At 46.9% G+C, this 24,184-nt stretch overlaps 2 protein-coding genes and 1 pseudogene across 6 annotated transcripts in view; all 3 read left to right on the forward strand.

Moving 5' to 3' along the window:
- Window positions 1-24,184, forward strand: part of LRRC20 (leucine rich repeat containing 20) — a 96,267-nt gene that overhangs the window by 58,214 nt on the left and 13,869 nt on the right. For 4 of the 5 annotated variants that reach the window (XM_069071453.1, XM_069071456.1, XM_069071455.1 and 1 more), the window contains exon 4: window positions 10,196-10,363. In XM_069071453.1, the coding sequence (XP_068927554.1) occupies window positions 10,196-10,363 (168 nt within the window). Of the gene's footprint in view, window positions 1-10,195; window positions 10,364-12,956; window positions 14,879-24,184 lie in introns of those variants that run through there. The other variant, XM_069071454.1, reaches the window with a different exon arrangement.
- Window positions 1-24,184, forward strand: part of PPA1 (inorganic pyrophosphatase 1) — a 153,964-nt gene that overhangs the window by 34,354 nt on the left and 95,426 nt on the right. The window lies entirely within an intron of this gene.
- On the forward strand, window positions 5,350-6,645 carry LOC138148734 (acyl-protein thioesterase 2 pseudogene; annotated as a pseudogene).

The following is a 24,184-nucleotide window of genomic DNA, read 5'->3' on the forward strand; positions in this document are numbered from 1 at the left end:
GATGTTGTACTGGAGCTCAGAAAGAGATGAAGTCTGGACATGTAGGTTAAGGATTCAGGAGTCATCTGAGTAGGTTAAGGATTGAAGCAATGGGAGCCAAAGAGCCCGTGAGAGAGAGAGCATAGAGAGAAAAGAGGAGGGAGCCCAAGTTGGAGCATTCCATGGAGCATGGGAGAGGACCTGGTGGTGATTACACATGGGCACAGGCATCTGAGAAGGAGGAAGATGATCGCAGTGGAGGAGTGGTACAGACAGTCCAGGAGAGAGCATGGGCAACAGTGTCAGACCCTACAGACAGAGTGCCCAGGGTGAGATAGAAAAAGGGCCACTGGCTTTAGTCCGGATGACAATCACGCACATTTCTATTGAGTTTTACATATGTTATCTCATAAAGAGATGGATCTGACCTTGGAGAGAACAGTTTCAGTCAGGTGAGCAGAAGAGAAGCCAGATTTGCAAGAGATTAAGAAATGAATGGGAGGTGAGAAGGTGAAGGCTGTGCGTGTAGGTACCTACCTCTAATACACTGTGGAAGAAAGGAGAGGTATTGGGGGCAGTCTGAAGGAATGGTAGGGTCAGATGGGGATATCTGGGCATGTTTGAAAGTAACAGAAAGAGGAGAGAAAAGAGATGAACAAAGTGGCAAGCTTGCAGATGAGATAAGATGGGAGAGGAGGGAATGGGGTCAAGGATACAAACAGAGGGTTTGGCAAGGAGAAGATCCACCTCCTGTTTTGAGACTAGAGCAGAAGAATCGAGGGTGCTGACTGGATGTGTGGAGTTAGAGGAAAGAGGGAGCTCATGACAGATGGCCTAAACTTTTTCAGTGAAGGATGAGGTCCTCTGCTGAGGAGGACAGGGGTGGTGTGGATGGCTTGAGAAGAAGGGCTGAACACTTCCAATACATGTAAAAAAATTACTCTAAACAAATATTAGAGCTACAGAACTGACAAACAGACAGAGAGAAACAAATCTCCCACTGAGGGCAGCCTGGCAGGCTGACAGGAAGAGTCTATTGCACTGAGCTAGGAGCTGAGCACAGTCCCATGTGAGCCTCTTGGTTCTGGCCCCAGGGTGGCCCCAACCAGTGGCCCAGACAGGCCAGAGCAGACTTCAGGAGAGTGAATCACCAGCAGCGGTGGCAGTTTCCAGATTTCTCAACCCATAAACGCCAAAGACAAAGTAAAAGGTCAGTGTGAAACTCTGTTGGAACAGGGGGACAGAAGAGTGCAGTCCAGCCCCTGCCGCTGGGCAAGAGGTGGCAGAGACATGGCAGCAGCTGCAGCTGCTGCTGCTGCCACATGACTGCTTCCAGAGCTCCTGTCCTGCGGATTGTAGGGGGACCAAGCGACCATTCAGAGGGTAATTACTCTTGCTTTAACCTGCTTGGATCTGGATTGCAGTCTTGGGTGGTGGTCCTGGGGTGTGTGGCCAGTGTGCCAGAGCATGTGGGGGCTGTAGAGAGGGTGCCTTCCTGATAGCTCCAACAGCTGTGAAAACCCCAGCGATTTGGGACAAATCTCTCTCCATTCTGGAAGCAGAGTTCTACCATGGCAAAGAGCTGCAAAGCCAAGTAATTGGCTGGCAATATGAGCAAGCAGAGGAAGCACAGACAATAGAAACCTTTTTTGGGAAGAAAAAGGATCAAAGCATGGAACGGGAAGAAGACAAGGAAGTCAGAACTACTGCATCAAAAGCTTCCAAGAAAAACCTGAACTGATTGCAGGCCATGGAGGAGCTCAAGAAGGATTTTGAAAATCAAGTAAGAGAAGTGGAGGAAAAATTGGGAAGAGAAATGAGAATGATGCAAGAAAATCATGAAAAGCAAGTCAATAACCTGCTAAAGGAGACCCAAAAATATACTGAAGAAAATAACACCTTAAAAATAGACTAACTCAAATGGCAAAAGAGGCTCAAAAAGCCAATGAGGAGAAGAATGCCTTAAAAAGCTGAATTTGCCAGATGGAAAAGGAATTTCAAAAGCTCACTGAAGAGAATAATTCCTTCAAAATTAGATTGGAGCAATTGGAAGCTAATGACTTTATAAGAAATCAAGATACTATAAAACAGATGCAAACAAATGAAAAAAATAGAAGGCAATGTGACATATCTCATTGGAAAAACCACTGACCTGGAAAATAGATCCAAGAGAGATAATTTAAAAATTATCGGACTACCTGAAAGCCATGATCAAAAAAAGAGTGTAGACACCGTATTTCAAGAAATTATCAAGCAAAATTGCCCTGATATTCTAGAACCAGAGGGCAAAATAGAAATGGAAAGAATTCCGATCACCTCTTGAAAAAGATCCCAAAAAGAAAACTCCTAGGAATATTATAGCCAAATTCCAGAGTTCCCAGGTCAAGGAGAAAATACTGCAAGCAGTCAGGAAGAAACAATTTGAATATTGTGGAAACACAATCAGGATAACACAATATCTAGCAGCTTCTACATTAAGGAATCAAAGGACTTGGAATATGATATTCCAGAGGTCAAAGGAGCTGGGATTAAAAACCAAGAATCACCTACCCAGCAAAACTGAGTATAATGCTTTGGGGGAAATATGGTCATTCAGTGAAATAGAGGATTTTCAAGCATTCTTGATGAAAAAACCAAAGCTGATCAGAAAATTTGACTTTCAACTACAAGAAGGAAGAGAAGCATGAGAAGGTAAACAGGAAAAAGAAATCATAAGGAACTTATTAAAGTTGAACTATTTACATTCCTACATGGAAAAATGATCATTGTAACTCATAAGACTTTTCTCAGTATGAGGATAGTTGAAGGAAATATATACGTGTATATATGTATACATACATATATATGTATAGGAGGGTATATGTATATAAATACTTATGTGAGTGTGGGCATATGTATGTACATGTATACATAGATAGAGGGCATAGGATGAGTTGAATATGAAGTGAAGATATCTAAAAAAATAAAATTAAGAGGTGAGAGGAATTTATGGGGAGGAGAAAGGGAGAGATAGATCAGGGTAAAATATCTAATATAAAAGAGGCAAGAGAAAACTGTTACAATGAAGGGCAAGAGCAGGAAGGTGAAAGGGAATGGAACAACCTTACTGTCATTGAATTTGGCTTAAGGAGGGAATAACATACACATTCAGTTGGGTCTCTTACCCTGAAGGAAAATAGGGGGTAGGGGATAAGAAGGGGCATGTTTGAAGGGAGGGCAGATTGGGAGAGAGGGTAGTTAGAAGCAAACATTTTTGAAAAGGGATATTATCAAAGGAGAAAATAGAATAATTGGGGGTGGGATAGGATGAAGAGATATATAGTTAGTCTTTCATAATATAACTGCTATGAAAATATTTTGCATAACTACACATGTACAACGTATATTGGACTGCTTATCTTCCCAGTGGGGGTGGGTAAGGAGGGAAGAAGGAAAAAAATCTGGAACTCAAAGTTTTAAAAACAAATGTTTAAAAAAATTGTCTTTTACAGCAACTGGGAAATAAGATATACAGGCACTGGAGTATAGAAATCCATCTTGCCTTACTAGAAAGTTGGCGGGGCGGTGGAGGGGGGAATGAGGGAGGATATAAGAGAGAGCAGATTGGGGGAAGGGGTATTCAGTAGTCTTGCTATTTTGGGGTGGGGTAGGGGAAAGACAGGGAGAAAAATTTGTAACTCAAAATCTGGTAGAAATGAATATTGAAAACTAAAAATAAATAAATAAATTGGGAGAAAAAAAAGGGCTGAACAGTTGCTGTGAAGAGTGCTGTCCGGAGTCCCTCAGGGGGACCAATAAAAGGCTGGCTTTGGGGGCCCGTTGTGGTGACCAGCCAACAGTTGTAGTGGATTCATTTGGTCCTGTTTTGTGACGTCCTCCAGGACTGTTCAGCAGCACAGGAGAGGAGCTGAGAAAGCAGATTGGAATCTTGGTTCTGCAGGCTGCTAGCTCTGTGACCTTGAGCAAGTCGCTTCTCGCAGAGCCTCAGTTTTCTGATCTCTAAAATGGAGAAGAATCCTTATGCATTCCTCATCTCCAAAATTAAAAAGATCAAATTACTTTTTATTTACTGGTCTGTGGACATGTTATTCCCTTTGAGTAGAATGTAAGCTCCCTGAGGACAGGAGCTGTTTTTGTGTGTGTGTTCATGTCACTAGTCTCTGACATAGCATCTGGCACGTGACGTGATGAATTGAGCCTAAGCGAGATAGTTCCAGATGGGTTTGGATACAAAGAGCCTGTGTAGGACTGTGAGCAGTTGTTGGTTCTTCATGGGAGGGGCAATAGGAGCCATTGCAGGTTTCCAAGCAAGGTCATGAGCGACATGCCGAGAGCAGTGTTGGGAGATGGCAGTTGACAGTGACACATAGGAGGGTCACATGGGTTGGGAGATGAGAGACATTAAAAGAGCAAGGATGCCAGGGAGGAAGCTGTTAGAATAATAGAGTCATGAGGTTTTTCTTGAAGTTGATACAGTTGGAGCCAGTGAAGATTAGGGACATCATAGAACTCTCTTGTCTACTTCTTACCTTGGTTAATCCACAGTTCTGGGTGAAAAGGGAGGACTGCCTCTGGGAACGATGGGCTCTCACTGGCCAGCTTCTGCCAGACAGATTGTGGAGCCGCCAGTGCCAGGCACTACTCTCATGACTGGTGTGTTTAATAGGCAGAGTCCTAGGCTTGAGGTCAGAGGCTGACTAGCTGTGTGACCCAAGCCATATCATTTGCCTTCTTTTAGTCCCCATTTCCTCATCTGTAAAATGGGTATGATAGGAACATAGGGCCGTTATGGAGATCAGATGGAAGAAAAATCCACTTTATTGGTGAATGGAACACCACTGTATCTGTGACTTAGGAGAGTGCTCGTGGCCAACTCCTGTGCAGGGGCCAGGGATAGATGAGTCCTAGCAAAAGTTAACTGTCAGGACTATGTGATTTAGCAGTGCCATCTGTGAGATTTCCTGATGAGCCCATCAGCCCCATTTTAGAGATGAAGGCAAAGCAATATGCCCTGAGTTACATGGCTGTGGGGGGATTCCAGAATTCCAACCCAGGCCCCTCCTGCTTCTGAATCCACCAAGCAGCCTCTTGACAACAAGACCCTCACCCCAGCAAAGTCATACCAGGATTAAAGGAAGCAGACACACCCAGCGAGGTGGAGTCCAGGCTACCAGAAGCACAGCTGGGCCATCTGAAGGTTCAGATCCTGCCTCACACTTACCATGTGACTGAGCAAGTCGCTTAACCTTCTCTCTGCTGAAGCTTCCTCGTCTGTAAAATGGGGGTGATGATAGCCCCTCCCTCCCAGGGTTGTTGTGAGGATTGAATGAAATAAGATTTGTAAAAAGCTTAGGGGGCCGCGCAGGGGGGGGGGGGCGGGGGGGGGTGGGGAGCTCTGTGAGTATCCGAGCCAGAGAAAGAGGCCCCAGCGTTGGCATCCCTGTTGGTGTATGTGCGGTAACAATATGTCTGTCCCCCTGCTCTCCGACGCTGCTACTGTTTCAGGAGCTGAGCGGGAGACAGCAGCGGTTATTTTTTTACATGGGATTGGAGACTTGGGGCACAGCTGGGCTGATGCCCTTTCCTCCATCCGCCTCCCCTATGTCAAGTACATCTGTCCCCATGCGCCTCGGATCCCGGTCACACTGAACATGAAGATGGTGATGCCTTCCTGGTTTGACCTGATGGGCCTGAGTCCTGATGCCCCGGAAGATGAAGCTGGCATCAAGAAAGCGGCTGAGAGCAGGTGGAGCCCTGTCCCTCTACACAGCTCTCACCTGCCCTCATCCCCTGGCTGGCATCGTGGCCCTCAGCTGCTGGCTCCCCCTGCATCGGGCCTTCCCTCAGGCAGCCAATGGCACAGCCCGGGACATGGCCATCCTGCAGTGCCACGGGGAACTGGACCCCATGGTGCCCGTATGCTTTGGAGCCCTCACCTCAGAGAAACTCAAGTCTGTCGTCCCTCCAGCCAAGGTCCAGTTTAAAACCTACCCAGGTGTCATGCACAGCTCCTGTCCCCAGGAGATGGCAGCTGTGAAGGAATTCATTGAGAAGCTGCTGCCCCCCATCTAAGGGGACCCACCTTCCCCCCTTCCTCCCGGGGGGGGGCCAGAGGGGCCCACAGCAGTACATGAGGTGGAAGGCATGGCAGCCCCTTCCCCCATCCCGAGTCTTTGAGGACAGGAGGATTGGGCCCCTCCCCCTTGGAGACCACCTCCTTCCTAGCTCCTCTTCCCATACCTATCTCCCTGTCCTATCACTGTCCTGGGAGGTTGGGGATCAAGGGTTCAATCTCCTGTCTCCTCAGCTGCCATAGTCTGTCCTCCAGTATCTTCCCATCCCCCAGGGCCACAGTATTGCAAGGGGTGCATGGGGGCCCAGCTGCTGACCCACTCAGGACCTGTACGTATCTCAAGGGGTCCAGCTCATGGGTGTACCTCTCTCCTCTTCCCCCCAGATGACCTCAGTGTTTGAGCAGGGGGGCCCTCCTGGCTCCCCTCACCCATGCACCCACTACCCCCCTCCTCCTGCTGCAGGGAGAGCTGGGGTCTCCCCTTCCTCATTCAGATAATCATGTGTCTTCTGTTGCTCTCCTGTCCCCTTGCCCTCATCATGAATGTCTCTATTCTTTTTGCTGACAATGCGCCTACCCTGGGCCAGAGGCCCCTCTTGTTCAGGGAGGGGGCTTGGGTCCAGGCCTTGGGGGTGGGGGTGGGGAGAGACAGGTGCACCTGGGCTGGAGCTTCTCTCTCTCTCTAACCCCATTCCCTGGTGGAATCTCCTTCCTGTAGGGCTAGGGCTTGTGGGGCCCCGGCCCCTCCACCCTCCTCCCCAGGCTGGGGAGAGCTGGGCCTTGCCCTCTGGGGGAAGGGTGGAGGACCTATTCCCTGCCTCATCTGGGTGGTGCCCAGATGTTCTTGGCTTGGGGAGGGGGCTGAGGCTCAGCTGGATGGTGCCCAGATGTTCTTGGCTTGGGGAGGGGGATGAGGCTCAGGTTCTGAGCCCGAGAGGGGCTCATCTTCCTCCTCCTCCATGTGGTTTTGGGTATTTTCGTTCCTTGTTTTGTGTCTCCAAGTCAAATCAGATTAAAGAAAAATGACCCTTCCAAAAAAAAAAAAAAAGCTTCGGTGCTCAGCACAGTGTCTCGGCACATAGTAATGGGTAGGTGTAAGGCGTCATCATCATGTCACTTCCCTGCTCCCCCTCACCTCCCGGATCATATATAGAACCCTCTGTGTGACTCTGAAGCCTCTATCAGTCTTCTTTCTTATAGCTTCTTAGTCTGGGTTCCGCTCCCCATTGACTCCTCAAACCCAGTGATCCTTCTCTCCCTCCTCTCTGCCTCCTAGCTTCCCTGGCCTCCTTCAAGTCTGGGCTCGAGCCCCACTTTCTGCAAAAAGCCTTTCCCAGCACTCCTTAGTCTTAGAACTTTCCCTAATGAGATCGCGCCCCCACGTTTGTCCGGCGTGTCTGTTTGTCCTTGGTTATTTGCATATTGTCTCCCCCTTTAGACTGTGAGCTCCTTGAGGGGGGCAGTTTTTCCTTTTTCTTTGTATCCCTAGGGCTTAGCACAGTGCCTGGCACACAGTAGGTACTTAATAAATGCTAGAAGACTGACTATGTTAGGGTAGAGGGCAGCAAGATAATCATCTCTTGAATTCTGGACACTAGGCTGCCCTTAATGAAGCCCAAATTCATGTAAAAGTATTTAACTGCCATATCTCACTGTAAGAATCCCCATCACATTGACCAGCTCTTCCAAGAGTAACTAGAGAAAGGTTGTGATTTGTCTTTGGGGAGGGACTGCCCATGCTAGCTAAATCATAGGCCCAGTCATGCTGACTCCTATTGCCCTCACAGTCTACTAAAGCCTTTGTGTTTCATGGTTGTAGTCACCTAGTCCTGGAAACCAGGGCTCAAGACAGCACAGAAGGATAGAAAAGCCCAGTCACTGGTTATTGCTGTGGCCTTGGACAGTGACTTAAAAGTGGCTTGACCTTAGTTTATTTCTATGAAGATGAGCAGGCTGACCCCCACTTGATGATGAGCTTCATGACCCCCACTGAGGGTGTCCTGCTTGTTGAAGAGAACACTCCAGGGATTTGTTAGCCCCCTACAAGTATTTGAAAGGCTGGCACTTGGAAGAGCAGTTTGACTTGTCCTGATCAGCCTTGGAGAGCAGAATTAGGAGGAGGAGGAAGAGGTAAAAACCACAAAGAAGAAAATTGAGGCTCGAAGTAAAGAAAAGCCTCATAAACTTTTTGAGTTGTCCAAAAGGGTAATGAACCCCTGTGGCTGGTCAGGGCCTCCATCACAGGAAGTCTGAAGCTGAGGCTGGGGATTCTGTGAAGAGAGCCTTGTGTCAGCACAGGGTGGACTAGACAGTCTGGTCTGTTAGGTCCCTTCCACTGCTCCAGTTCTGTGTGATGCAAGGGAGGAGCACGGAGGGCACAGGCTGTGGTCAGGACCCTGGACAGCTCAGCAGGCCCTCTCCTGGAGCCCCAGGGATGGCAGTTTGATTGGGGCACTCCTTTCCTATGGGAACTATAGTTCTGGCTCACCCTCATCTGTCTTGGGACTCTCTGGGCATTGCTATTATGGGTCCTGCTCCTCTTGGGGAGCTTCTGCTTTGTGGCCATGTCAGATGTCAGGCCCCCAGTTCTGACCTGACCAAAGGTGCTGCCTACAGTAGATGACAGATTAGGCCTACAGTAGATGCTATCCTGGGCTGTTGAGGATGGTCTTCCCTTCTTCCTTAGAGTGCTCCTTCATTAGACAGGGGCTTATAATGGAAGGAGCTGGTGACACGGGTCAGAAGATCTGGGTCTTGTCTCACCTCTGACCCTAGCTATGTGACTTTAGGCAAGGTACTTCAGTGAGGTTCTCTGAGCCTGCCTTTCTTCATCTGTAAAAATGAGGATAATAACAACAGCTCCCATTTATACAGCATTTTAAGGTTTGCAAAGCTCTTTAGCCCACAACAACCCAGTGAGGTGGGTGCTGTTAATAATCCTGAGCACAGCAGTTCAGTGACCTATCCAAGGTCACACAGCCCACACAAATCTGAAATGTGATTCAATCCCATGTCTACTCAACTCCAGGTCAAGTACTCAATCCATTATGGATTGCTGATAATACATATGCTATAAGACATCGTGATGTGATGCCCTTGAATAGACTTTATAGGCTGTCTAGTCCTGCCCCCTCATTTTACAGATGAGGAAACTGAGGCCCAGGGTCATCTAGGAGGTAAATGTTAGTGGCAGAGCCATGTCTTCATAAATGCTTACCACATTAAGCTTCTCAAGAGTGCCAGTGTTCTCTGATCAAATAATACTGTGATAGATTCCACTTAAAGGGAGGGACTAGAATATTTTAGAAATATTATCATTAGAAATAATTTCATTAATTCCTTGGGATGAGAAGGAATGGTTGGCTTTTAACCCCCACTGTGGGAAGGAGTATTCACCTTGCTGATCCATTGACATTTTAAAGCAAAATCCACAGAAAAAATAGTGATTTTTGCTTAGCCCCCATTTGTAAGCTCCTTGAGGGTAGGGATTATTTTTGCCTCTTTTTTTTTTAAATCTCTAGTGCTTAGCACAGTACCTGGCACATAGTAGGCAGGTACTTAATAAGCGTTTATTGATTATTTTCAAAAATAGTAAAAATGAGAAGAGCTGGTGCTGTCCAGGATGAGCTCTGTACTCCAGCAAAACCTGAGTTGCTGGGAGCAGCTGCCTCCTGCTTGTGTTAGCACATGACTCTGGTCCTCACCATCAGAGGGAGGGCCGGGTGGTGTGGGTCAGCGCACCTGGGTAGTCACAGTCTTTAGAGCTAGAAGGGGCCTTAGAAGTCAGTTTAGTCCAACCTTCTCATTTTACAGATAAGAAAACTGAGACCCACATAAGGAAAAGAGGTTAAGTGACTTGTCCAAAATCACACATGTGGGATTTGAACTTAAGTCCTTAGAGAGCTAGCAGAGGTCTCATAGAGGGGAAGCAACTTTCCTGAGGACCAGTGGAAGTCAACAGACAGAATTTGAAACCAGGTCAGCTGGTTCCTATTTCATTGCTCTTATACCTACAGTCCCCCAGACCTTAGGAATTTTGCTTCTTAGCATCCAAGAAAAACTGGAAGAGGTGTGGTGAGTTCTAAGCAGCTCTCTTTCCATTCTCCTACATCTTACCAACTCTTTCTTTTCATGTCATCACAGAACTCCGCTTGGAGGGAAACGCCCTGCACCATCTGCCTGATGAGGTCAGCACCCTAACGCATCTCAAGGCTATCGATCTGTCCAGGAATCAGTTCCAAGACTTTCCAGAGAAGCTCACTGCCCTGCAGGCCCTTGAGACCATCAATCTAGAAGAGAATGCCATTGTAGGTGAGTTTTTCTCCAGACCAGCCTATGAAAGCCGGGAAGGTCTGGAGAGTGGATGAATCATAGAGTGCATGTGGGCCATGTGTATGTACAGGCAGATTCTGGCAAACCTGTTTACCCACGTAATCCAGAAGCAGAGAAGGAAAAACTACTATGTTCTTTTTATGAAACAAACAGGGAAGTGTTAAACAAAGAAAGAAAACAGTAGACCAATATTACTAGTAAATAAGGGAGTCTTTTTTTTTTTACTTAATAGTTTTTTTTTTCCCAATTACATGTAAAGATAGTTTCCAACATTCATCTTTGTAAGATTTTCAGTTTCAATTTTTTCTTTGTGCCTTCCCTCCACTTTATAGCAGGGTTACATGGAGGGTTCAACGTTAGGAAAATAACAAACATTAATTGTACAAAAAATAAAAATAACCGGGATATCAGAGCTAGATGGGACCCCAAGAGAGCCTATCAAAGTAGCCTCAGGTCTTTTGGACAGTGTCCTAATGCCAGGGAAGTGCACTGACCCACCCCAGATCACCCAGTGTGTCAGTGACAGAGCTCTGCCCAGAACTCCGGACTCTGTGGCTTCCCAGGGTGGGCTCTCACTTGGCATGCCCACCCTACCTGGGCACAATAGGACTTTTGCTACTTGGCACTCTCTGACACTTGCCAGATGGGCAACTTTCAGGAAGTCACTGACGGTCTCTGAGCTATGTCCCTGCCAGTATAAAGTGAGGTTGATGATGCTTGTGATCCTGCTCTCCTGGGATGCCACTGGGTAACACTGAAGCCTGAGTGAGAAGGGGGCTGCCCACAGGATAACTCGAACTCTGGAGGCATCTATGGAGGTCTAGCACATTGGCCTGAGAGCCAGAATGAGGGGACTGCCTGATGGAGGGGAGTGGGAATAGGACGCAGAGTGCAGAAGACCTGAGTTCAAGTCCTGACTCTGCTGATTATTTCCTGTGTGAACAGACGCAAGTCACTCAGTTTTGTTTTCCTTTCTCAGTTGGAGGGTGGGTATGGGGCAGGGGGGGGTGGTAGCCGGCAGATGAGAGGAAGAGAAAATAAATGCTTGCTAATTTTTTAAAATAGTCAATTAACAAGCATTTATTAAGTTCTTTATAAGTTCTTGGCCCTCTGGAGAGAAAGCCCAAAGTAGAGCAGTCCCTGACAGCAAGGAGTTCTCGGGAAAACGGTGTTTTCTGGAAAACCAATCCAAGCATAAGCAGAGTGAATACGGTCATTTGGATGGTGCTGGCAGGCCAGGGAAAGGCTTCTAAAGGCAGAGGTAGTAGGGGCGGCCAGGTAGCACAGCGAGTAAGAGCACCGGCTCCAGTGTTGAGAAGACCTGGAGATCGAAGCCGGGCTCAGACACTTAGCACCCACCCAGAAACACCTGGCCATGTAACCTTGAGCAAGTTACTTAACCCCAATTGCTTAGGGGCGGCCAGGTAGCTCAGCGAGTAAGAGCACTGGCTCCAGTGTCGGGATGACCTGCATCAAATCCGGGCTCAGATACTCAGCACCACACCCAGAAATAATAACTGGCTGTGTAACCTTGAGCAAGTTACTTAACCCCGATTGCTAAAAAAAAAAAAAAAAAGAAAAAAAAGGCAGAGGTAGAGAAGGAGCCTTCCAGAAAGCAAGCCCTCCTGGTGGGGGAGGTGGAGAATAACTTGGTGAAAACAGGGGTGTTCTAAAGGGCACCGAGTTTGGGAGGAAGGGGAGGATTTTCAGTGGGGACATGCTGAGTTGGAGATACTACCCAGGGGGTGTCAGGTGGGAAATGTCTAGCAGGCCATTGGTGAAATGGGGCTGGAGCTCAGGGATGAGTGTGGGGCTGGTAGATGTGTGAAGATCTGCCTAGAGGTGATCATTGAACCATGGTGCTGATGAGGTCATGGAGAGAGCACGTAGAGAAGAGAAGAGGGCCCAGACAGAGCATCTAGGACCCCCACACTAGGGATGCAGGAGCAGGAGCCAGCACTGTTGTCTTTGGAGGTTGTTTAGAGTGATGGAGATCCCAGGGCCTTCAGGACTGAGCCTCCCCAGGAGGCTCTGCATGCCAGGGGCCATGCAGGCTTCACTCGCTGGGAACATGTCAGTCCTTCACTTGTCTGCTGGGCCCTCCCTCTGTGCCTGTTTCTTCACTTGCTTGTACTGCTGGACAAGGCAGTGTGGGTCAGCGTGTAGAGCAGAAGCAAGGCTCAGGAAGTCCTGGGGTCAGACTCTGTCCCTGACCCTGTTGCCCTGACAACTGAGCACATTGCTTCACCTGTCTGAGTCTCATTGTCCTCCTCTGTACAATGAGAACAGTCAGATGTGGGATGCTGGAACTTGGGCTGTTTTCCTTCTCCCTGTTGTTCTAGTTAAGTCCAGGGTGAGTCTGGGAAAGGCTCTGCACATTTGCTTGAGCCCAGGGTCTGGTCTGCCATTAACTTACTTCTCACCTAGGGTAGGTCCCTCCCCCTCAGTTTGCCTCAGTCTCTTCCTCTGTAGCAGGAGAGAGTTAACATCATGATTTCTGAATCCTCTCCCAACTCTGGCACTCTGTCACCCCATCCAGCCCTAACCACCATCATTGTTCTGTTTACTTTAGGCCTAGCTGATCACCATCCTTCGGTATTTGGGGCCTCATTCATACAGATTCTGGAATACCCCTCCACATCCCTGTGCCTTCCAAGATTGGCATTTTCTTCCCCCTCTGTCTCACTTGGAACGCCCCTTTTCTCAGGCCTTGAGGGGTAGGTTTGGGATGGAAGTGAGCCAGGTACCTAATTTAACACCTGCCAGTTGAAGGAAGCCCCACAGATCCCACAGACTGCCTGTATTTCAGCAATTCACTGCAAGGTTCACTAAAAGTACTGTCTATAAATTTTTTAAGAAAAAGGTTTTGGGAGGTGGCTAGGTGGAACAGTGAATAGAGCACTGGCCCTGGAGTCAGGAGGACCTGAATTCAAATCCGGCCTCATACCCTTAGCATAAAAACTAGCTGTGTGACCTTGGGCAAGTCCCCAATTGACCTCCCAAAAGCAAAAATAAAAATAAAAAATAAAACAAAAACCAATCTTATAAAAAAGGTTCTGGGCCCTGTTTCTAGGGCTCAGCAAGGACTTACCCAGGTAAAAGAGCCATTCTTCTTTGCTTTGAGGATATTAGTCAGGATCCTTGAGACCTCTGACCCAGACCTGGCTGAGGTAATAGAAGAAAGTCCAGGGAAGGAACCAGAAAGGGTTGTCAAGTACTCAACTGTTATTGACCTTGTGACACAAAGCCCCTGGAATGGTCTGTGCTTAAGACCTTGGGCAGCCCACAACCAAGCCCAGGGCCAGAAATGAGTGTAGACACATGAACAGAAAGGCCCAGGGAGAGCCTGGGCTCTGTTGTCAAGAGAGCTTCCAGTGGGATCATCTCTTGAGCCCCTGGACAAGAACATGTTTAGGTGACACCAGGCCAGGGGCCTAATGGAAGTCTCAGCAGGGGAGTGATGCCAGGGCTGTCCTTCAGGCCCTTGCCAGGTGGTGCCATCTCCCTGACTGCATGCCAGTCTGCAGGCAGAGAGCATGCCAGGATCTGAACCTGCTGACCTCCCTGCCCTCTGGCACAGATGACCCGGCCCATCACTGTGGTCACTCTCTCCCCACTGGCCCAGGGGGTGTATGAAGCTGTGGGGCTTGTTTCATTCCTTTTGATTGTATCCCCACTACCTTCCCCAGGGTCTGGCACATGGTGGGCACTAATACATGCATGTTGCTTGTTGATTGATTCTTTATTGTCTCCTACTCCTTTGTTCTCTTTCTGTCCATGCTTTTAACAACAGCATTTCTTAGGTCTATAGAGCTTTGAAATGGACCAAAAACATTCCTTGAAACAGCCCTTTGAGGTGGGGGGGATATAAAGATAGTATCCCCATTTTAGGGATGGGGGCACTGAGGATCAAGGAGGTGATCTTCGGGGGCCCTCTTAGTTGTCCTCAGGTGTTTTAAGGACTCTGACATGGAGAAAGAATTAGCCTTGTCCTGCTTGGCCTTAGAGGCCAGGAGCAATGGCTCAAAGTACTTAGAGGCAGATTTGGGTCCAATACTAGGAACAACTTCCTAATGACTAAAGTATCCCAAAGTAGAATGGGCTGCCTTGGGCTGCAGTGGCTTCTTCCTCCTAACAGCTAACTGAGAGAGTGACTTGTCCAGTCCATCATAGCAGAGATTCCTCTGTGACTGGCTGAGGAGGTCCTTTCCAGCCTTCAGATTTTGTATTCTGTGGGACTTCCCAAGGTCATACAGCTAGGAAGGGTTAGAGCCAGGATTCAAACCCAAGTCTGCTACTTCTAGGTGGGCATTCTTGCCTCACAGCCTCTTTAGTTGCCTTAGCTCCCTCTTTAAATCAAGCCAGAAACACGTGTTCCCATGCTCTCCTTCAATCCAACCCCACAAACAGGACCCCAGGGACCATGGAGATAGGGAAGACAGAAGGAAGGAGTTGAAGTGTCTCCTAGAGCAGAGCCGAGAATGCCAGGAATTTGGGCTGCTTCTCTGCCAGCAGGCTAAGTGAAGGGCCAGGCTGCAGCTGACCTTGACAGAAGCTGCTGGGAGGTGTTGGCATTTGCAAGAGGAAAGGATGCTCAGCAATTTGGAACTATGCCCAAAGAGCTACAGAAATGTGCATGCCCTTTGACCCAGCAATACTACTTCTAGGGCTGTATGTATCCCAAAGAGATCATAAAAATGGGGAAAAGGACCCACATGTAGAAAAATATTTATAGCAGCTCTTTTTGTGGTGGCCAAGAACTGGAAACTGAGGGGATGCACATTAATTGGGGAATGGCTAAACAAATTGTGGTATATGAATGTAATCAAGTACTATTATGCTATAAGAAATGATGGATAGGCAACTTCAGAAAAATCTGGAAAGACTGATATGAACTGATGCTGAGTGAGGGGAGCAGAACCAGAGAGCATTGTTCACAGAAACAGCCACAGTGTGTGAGGACTGATTTTGATAGACTTTGCCTTTCTCAGCAATTCAAGGACCTAAAACAATTCCAAAGGACTCATGATGGAAAATGCCAGCCACATCCAGAGAAAGAACTACGGAGCTGGAATGCCGAGCCAAGTAGACTATTTTCTTTTTGTTTTCTTTTGTTTTTCTTTCTCTCTTCTCTCTTTTCTTTCTCAGTTCTCTCTCATTCATTGTAATTCTTCCATGCAACATGACCAATGTGAAAATGTGTTTAATAGGAATTTATATGTAGTGTCATAGCATATTGCAAGTCGTCTTGGAGAGGGAGGGGGACAAAATTTAAAATTTATGGAAGTGAATATTGAAAATTTTAAAAAAAATTTTAATTTATTTGCCTACTTTTAGTTTACAACATTCAGTTCCACAATCCCTTGAGTTCCAAATTTTCTCCCCCTCTCTTTCCTTCTCCTTACGCTCCCCCCCCACATGGCACATGCAATCAAATATAGGTTCTACAAATACCTTCACATTAAACATTAGTTAAGTTGTAAAGAAGAATTATAACCAATAGAGTGAATGAGAAAGAAGGAACAAAACAAAGCAAAACACAAGAGAGAGAGAGCAGGCAGTTTGCTTCAGTCTGAATTCAGACTCTGTAGCTCTTTCTCTGAATGTGGACATCCTTTTCCATCATGTGTCTTTTGGAGTTGTCTTAAAACCTTGCACTGCTGAGAGAAACCCAGTCTATCAAAGTTAGTTGTTACACATACAATGTGTCTGTAATTGTGTACAAAGTTGTCTTGGTTCTGCTCTCCTCACTCAGCATCAGTTTATATAAGTCTCCCCAGAGAGTTATTATGAAGTCTGTCTGCTCCTCATTTCTTATAACACAATAGTATTCCATTATGTTCATATACCACAACTTGTTCAGCCATTCCCCAATTGATGGACATCCCCTTGATTTTCAATTCTTTGCCACCACAAAAAGAGCTGCTATAAATATTTTGTTCATACAGGTTCTCCTTCCACTTGTGTGATCTCTTTGGGATATAGCCCTAGAAGAGTTATTTCTGGGTCAAAGGGCACACAACATTTTTATGGCCCTTTGGGCATAGTTCCAGATTGCTCTCCAGAATGGCTGGAAAACTAATTTTTTTTTTAAATTTGGAAAAAAGGAAAGATGCTCAGATGTCTGGAAGGAGCACAGCAGCCCCACTTGTGACAGGAATAACTTGTTCCCCTTGGCTAGGCAGTTAGTTACTAGCTGGGACAATCCCATTAGGCCTTTTGATTTTAAACACTTTAGCCCCCTTTCCAGTTTCCCCAAGGAAAGTAGAATTATGGAGGCTGACTTTCCCTCAGGCTTTCTATCTGTGACCAAAGAACAAGGAGTTCTGTGAGGGGAGAGCTGAGATCAGCCAGAATGTATTGCTGGCTTTGCCTTTGACTCCGTCCTGGAGACTGGTCCAGGTGAGGGAGAGCCATAGCAGCACCCCTCACATGCACGTTTCCATAGCTGTTCTTTCCTCACTGTCTCCCAAGGAGGAGAATCTCCATATGGGCAGGGGAGGCAGCTGCGATGGTTTATTCAAGGTCAAGGAAGGAAGGAGCAGAACTGGGTTCCGCCTCTCAAAGTAAATTTCCCAAAGCTGTCACTCTGCTTTTCTAAGTCAGGGAAATTCAACATATACATATTAAGTGCCTGCCATGTGCAGAGCCAGTGGATTGTCTGTTTCATGTCTGTTAATCATTACATGCCAAAGTTAGAACTGTGGGTGAGCCAAGGGGCAGCAGTGCATGGTGGGAGAAGCCGGGGGTAGTAGCCCAGTACTGACAGGGACTGGGTGTGAAAGTGACCTAGACAGACACGGAAGGAGCAGAGGCACTGTCGAACCCAGCCCAGGGAGGCCTGCAAGACCTTGGGCACATCCTCAGTGGGGGTTTATGGAATGACAGGGACAAGAGTGACACATGAAGGGAGTGCATCACAGGGTGGCCCTGGGGGGAGAGGGCCAGGCTCGAATTCCACCCTCCCCCTGCCTGAGCCTGAGCTTCCTCATCAATAAAATACAAAGAAGAATTCCTGTGGTACCATTCTCACAGGATTGTTCATGAGGTCACAGAATAATAGATCAAATGAGATAAAATATATGCAAATCTTAAAATATTAGATAGGTATGAACTATTCCTATCATTATTGGTCTAGAACCACAAGGGCTCTCAGAGGCCCAGCTACATAAGGATACTGAGGCCCGGAAAGGGGAAGGGACTTGTCCCAGGTCGCCGCAGGGGCAGATCTGGGGTTGGAAACAAGGCCCCTGGACTCCAGCCCTCTCTGCACTGCACCACATGGCCTCCAAATAAAGCCCCTTGTAAAGCTTTGAAGCACTGTGTGTGTGTGGTGTTCTCGTGTTTGTTACTGCTGTTCTAGGGATTATAAGGAAGGCCTCGTGCCTGCCCTCATGGAGCTTGTAACCCAGAGCAAGGACTCTATACATCCCAAACTGAATATACGTGTGTAAGAGAATCTGTGCTGGGTGGCCAGAAGGCATGCATGCTCCATTTCTGGAGAGACAAAAATCAGCCACAGCCTCAGACCATCCCTGAGCACGTCTGCCATTGTTCTGTTCAGCCTCTCTCCTAGCACCAGATGCTGAAGTGTCCTTACTTGGTCCGGTGTCGTATTGGTGGGTCTGGGGCTGGGTAGAGAGGGCAGGCACATCCTGCTCCCTGCTTCACCATCTGATACTGACAGAGGAGAGGCCTTTCCTGGCAAAGAGAATCAGAGGAAGGGGACATAAGCCTCCACTCAGCTGCCAATGTGACCACGCCACCCTATCACCGCCAGAACCAAATAAAGAGTTCTCTGGCGTTCAGAGCTCTTTGTAGCCTGCTCATGCCCCCCTTTCCCAGTCTTCTCACACCTTACATCCCGCTTCCTTCTGCACTCCAGTGCCGCCGGCACCCAGCTCCCCCCATTCTCCATGTCCAGCCCTCGTGCCTGACGTGCTCTCCTTCCTCACCATGCCTCACGGTGCCTCCCGGCTTCCTTCCAGCCCCATCCTTCCTGATCGCCCTTCATCCTCGTGCCTTCTCTCCATTTGGTCCTGCACAGACCTTGTTTGTACAGCTGTTTTCAGGCTGTGCCCACATCAGGCTGTGAGGGCAGGACTGACTTTGGCCCCTTTTTGTATTCCCAGTGTTTAGCATGGTGCCTGGCACATAACAGGCGCTTACTAAATGTTTATCCACTGAAGAGCTTTAGAATGAAATCCTACAGTAATTGAAGTGGAGGGGAGCTTCGAGATGGTTTAGGTTGGAGTGTCCAACACAAGGCCCCGAGGCTGCATGTGGTTCCCACACTCTGGAGAGCAGCCGAACCAGATTAAAATGGAAGTGGAAAATACTCATCAAAAAAAAAAATAAATAAAATGGAACCTAGAGAATGGCACCACAAGGTTTTAAAGTCGCTCTGCTGCCTCAAGGGACCCTCGTGCCGACCCCTTGGTAAAGCACCAGGGAGAACCAGAGGCTCAGGGAGGGAGCGGGGTTTGCCCAGAGTGGGACAGTCCGAGACCAAGCTGGAGCTCGTACCCAGGGCTCCCGAGGCCTCCATCCAGGCCGCCTCCAGAGAGTAGAATGTGGTGGGGAGGAAAAGCACAGAAATGCATTCGTTATTATACAGTTTGTGCACCCAACAAACCCAGTCCTCTCTTTGTTCTCATTAATCCCTTTGCTGATTAATGAGATGAGTCATCCTGAAGGCAGACTCACTCAGTTATTTCAGCTAAAATGATAATAGTCAACATTTGTTAGGACCTTGAAGGTTTACAAAGCCCTGCCCACTGGCCCAAATCTAATTCAAGTGCTCCATTTTACCAGTGAAGGACATGAGGCCCGGATGAAGGGTAGGAAGGGTCAGAAGGCCAGCAAGTGTCTCAGGAGCCCCCTTTTCCAGAAAGAGCCCTGGTCTGGCTGGAGAGGACAGGGACTGAATGCCCAGTTGCTGCCGACTACATGAATGACCTTGGGCAAGTCCCTTCCTCTTTCTGGGCCTGTGAAGGGAGGGCCTCCAAAGCTCTTCCTGATCCCAGACTGATGACCCTGTGATCTTGGCCGTTGCTGCTCTTCACCTTTACTTTTGATACATATTGTCTCGTGTTGCACGTTATCCTTGTCTGTCTTCTGTTTTTCCTGCTGACTGATGGATGAGCTGCCTTAAAACAGGGTATGGCAAGAGCTCCCTGAATATTTGTTGATTGTTAGGTTTAGTTTAGCCTCCTCACTGACCAGTACTGGAGCAAGTCTTCGGAGCCTGGCAGACACAGCTGAGAGAGCCTCTCATCAGGGAGAGGCTGTGGGCCAAGGTCACAAGAACGGTGGGTTTGGATTCAGCGGCCCTGGTTCCCACCCCAACTCTGCTGCTTATTGTATCTTCAGTAAGTCACCTCCCTTTTCTAGGCTATGGACCTGATGAATGAGGGGATTGGATGGAACGGGGGGAGTCTCAGCTTCTACTTCTAATCTATGATATAGACCCATTGAAAGGGATACAAGGGTGAGCTGCAGACTTAGGGAATCCTCTGGTCCAGCCCTCTGCTGGGCTGCACTCTACAACCCTCTATAACACATCCTACAAATGGGCACCCTCCTACCTCCTACCTCTGACTCCTGGCAAGACCCACGAATTTTAAGTGCCACCTCCTACTGGTCCCCTCCCACCCATTTGTCAGTGCCCTCTCCAACCCCCAAATTATTTTGTGTTTCCTCTGTGTATTTTTTGTATCTGCTTTATGGGAGTATGTGTTGTTTCCTTCCAAGAGAATATAAGCTCCTTGAAGGCAGGGACTATTACAAAGTTTTGTTCTTTGTATTCCCATTGCCTACTATAGTGTTGTCGATCCTTAATACTGGTTTGTTGAATGAATGAAAATACACACACACGTGCACACACACCACTACTGACCCTGCTTCTGTCATTGTCCTTAGCAACTTTACTCTCAGCAAAAGGAAGTGAAGAGTCCAAGAGTGAGCCCCATTTCATAAGATTTAGATCTTGGAGGCTTTAGGATCATTGATTTAGAGTTTCCAGAGACCTTAGGAATCATCAGGCCCAGCCACAGACTTTACAAGTGAGGAAGCTGGCCCAGAATGGTGAATACCCTTGGGCATTTGGATCAGAAGCAAGTTTTCAAGAAAGTTCCTCAGACTCCTGTGCCTGTACTTGCCACCATGGCGCTGGAGGAATTCTTGACCAGATGGCCTGGGCAGTCTTTTCCACCTGTACTGCCTCCATTGGTCAAGCCCTGTCTGTAGGGGCCTGCTTAGTGATTGCTGTTTGAATTTACATTGGGAGAAATTATATTCACAGAATGTTAGCCCTGGATGGAACCATTTAGTCTAAAAATCTCATTTTACAGAGGAGAAAACTGAGCTTTGCCAAGCAGAAGTGGCTTGCCTGGGCCTCCCACCCAACTAGCAGCAGGGCTGAGTCCGAGCCAGCTCTTCTGACCCCAGTCTTGCTCTGTCACCAGTCCTCTCCCCCATTCTGTTAGTCCCAGTGCAGAATACAAGGTCTTGCAGTTGGTGTGAATCTTAGACTGATAGCAAAGCCTGGCAGGATCACCTTGTGCCTAACCACATGCAGGGATCATTAAGTTACAGCCGGCAGCTCAAGGCTTGGTGTCTCAGAAAAGGTGAGAAGCTAAGAGACATGAGGCATTTGGGTGTCACTGTTCTGAATAGCTCCACAAAAGTCAAGAAGCTGCTAGAAGCCTCAGGCAGAGAGCTGGACGCCCCTTCCCCTCCCCTGCCATGCCTTTGTGTAACTGGAGTTTCACGATTCCATAGTGCAGTGCAGAGAGGCCTAGCTTTAGAACCAGAGGACTGGTTCCAATCCCACCTTTGCCACTTCCTGCCTGTGTGAGCCTGGGTAAGTGGCCTGACTTCTGGTCCTCACTTTCCTCATCTGGAAAATGAAACGAATGCATGAGATGACTTTCTAAAGCCCCTGCTAGCTTGAAATCTGTGATTCCCTGTCTCAGTATTGTTGTCAGGAATTTTATCTTAAAAAATGAGTGAGGAAATATGTTTCCTAGAGTCAGGAATTCATCTAGTCCCTCAGCAGAAGCAAGTTTTGAGTAAATGAATGGTGTGGTCATAGCAGTGTGTAGGGAGATTACTGTTCTGGAGCCCATAGGAGCTCCCAGCAGGTGTGGACATGAGCCTTTCTAATAAAGCCTTAGAATAGTGGTAGCAATGGCAGCTCGCACTGAGAGACTCATTAAGGTTTGCAAAGCCCTGAACATAGATTACCTCACAGTTACCCTGGGAGGGAGATGCCACACAGCCAATGACCTGAAGCAGAATTTGAACTCAAATCTGTTGTGTGTACAGGGCCACATGGCCTCTGCAGATTGTTAAATTACACCACCAAGCAGGGTGTGATAAAGGCTGAATGAATGGTATAAATAATAATTACTGTGGAGGTCATTGTGGCTAGTTAGGAAAGGCTTCCTGGAGGAAAAGACTTGACCTAGGCCTTGAATGATGAGTAGAATTTAGGTAACTAGGAAAGAATGGAGGGTAGAGAAACATTCTAAGTATAGAGAATAACTTGACCAAAAGTGGTGAGCATCTCTTCCTCAGGGCATGCTTCCCCCAAAATGCAGGGACTTGACTCCAAGCTGGCAGAAATGGGGAGGGGGCGCCATAGGGGGGCTCGGTGAAGTTCAAGTCCTCCAAGTTGTTTTCATTTTGGTTGGCTCTGTCTTAGCATAGTCTTTGCCACCTTCTGCTTCTATAGGATGGCCTGGGTGGAGTTCAGACAGAAGTGGTCCTAGGACAAGTTAGTATTCTGTTATTCTATTATATTTAATATTGTGTCATTATCATTACATTACTGCAGGGTAGATAAGATGACTCCTTTTTGTCATTGAGTTACAGTTTTGGTATAAAGGCTTACTTACTTATAAACTCCTTTGTCATTGAATTAAAGTATAGGAAATATAAGTTCTTTTGGTCTCATTGCAAATATTAGCTCAAGTACTGAGGGGGCTATGGAATGATGTGTACTTCCTCCTGGTTCCAGGAGATTTTAATTTATTCTGCCAGGTTGATCTGTTTTTAATATACTTTTATTGATTATCTTTTGTTTTTATATAGCTTGCGTTTGTCCTGTTCCTTTCTCCTGCCCCATCCCAGAAAACTGCCCCTTATGACAAAGAATTTTAAAAGGGGAAGAGAAGAAAAAAATCAGCAAAACTAATCAACACATTGAAAAAGATTGGATTTGAAATGCAGTGTTCTACACCAGTCCCTCACTCCTGCAGAGGAGTCTGGGAGGGGAGGGAGAGGGGAGGGCTATCTTCTCTCTTCTTTGTAATTTTGAAATATTCACTTTTTATTATTTTATGGTAGTTCTTGCTGTTTATTTTGTTGTGATCAAAACATTTATTTTTATGTTTGTATATGTTAATTTTTTAAAATAGTATTTATCTTTCCCTAATTACATGTAAAGACAATTTTTAAGATTCCTTTTTTTTTAAGTCAGAAGCATTTATTAAGCCCCTACTATGTGCTAGCACTATGCTAAGCACTGGAGATAGAAAGCTGGAAACATCCTCTGCCCTCAAGGAGCTCATATTCCTATGAGAGAAACAGCAAGTCAGCAGTTGGCCCTATGTAAGACAAGCAGCACAGTGGCCCTGGGAGGCTGTGGCAGAGGGGAGGCACCAGTGCTGAGGGGGCTGGGCAGAGGTCTCAGGCAGCACCGATGTGGGGATTATTTTCCTGTCTCTGGTTACTTCACTTTGCATGGGATCATGCTGCTCTGTAGCTGTCACATTCATGCATAGTAATATTCTATTATGCTTATGTACTATAATTTGTTTAGCTAGTCCCCAAATTGATGAACTTCTCCTTTGTGTTGCTACAAATATTTTAGTTCATACGGAGAGTTTCTTTTTGTCCTTATGTTCTGGAAGCTTTTCATTCCCTGTCTTTTGGAAATGATGTGTTATTCAGTATGATAACCTATTGAAAAGGCTGTATTTCAATTCTTATGGATTAATGTTGTATCCAAGTGCTTGAAGCCAACATTTCTGTCCAGGATGTTTCTCTGATTCCAGAACACTTTCTTAGTTGCATTCTCAAGGATGTTTTGGGGTTTGTATTTGTTTCACAGTCTGCTACATTATAAAAGTTTCTGATGTACAATTCTAGCCACCCGATCATGTTGTTCCAGGTATTGTCAAAGAAAAAAAATATTAGTACTGTACTGTGTTTAACCAGAGACACTTTTTATTCATTTATAATTATTTTAAATGAAAACATTGTTCTCCTTGAGTGGGAAATGTCTAGACTAACAGAGGACCCTAATGTCCTAGGGAATGTGTCTCCAATACAAGTCATGTTTGAAGGAATCTTGAACAATGGAAATAGGAAAGGATAATAAAACCTGGTTACAAATGTTTTATCACATTGGAAGATAAAGATTGATATTTTGTTTCATTAATCTAGAACAATCATCACTTAATCTTGAAGAAAAATTTCCTCAAGCTGATCAGGTCCCCAGGTCCCATTCCCTTTAATGGCTCATCTCTCTTCCCCACCCCATTCTCATGTCGGGCACAGGTCATCTGAAGTAGTCCAAGAGAACTCTTCCTTTTCTTAGGTGAATTGTTCTCTCACTCCCTTGATGTAGGGGTGAAAGCTCTTAAGTGGATCAGTCAAGTGTCCTTCCTGCTTGTCTTTGTCTGGTTGCTAGCTGTTGAGGACAGAGGGGAGCAGGACATAGTGTCTGGATTGATAGAGAAAAACTGAAAAGGGTTTCCATTTCAGATTGGTTCAAAGGCTTCAGACCAGATA

Source organism: Petaurus breviceps, unplaced genomic scaffold (genome assembly GCF_028583685.1).
Source record: "Petaurus breviceps papuanus isolate PSGF00001 unplaced genomic scaffold, PetGlider_PUasm1.0 90825, whole genome shotgun sequence".
NCBI classification, from domain to species: domain Eukaryota; kingdom Metazoa; phylum Chordata; class Mammalia; order Diprotodontia; family Petauridae; genus Petaurus; species Petaurus breviceps.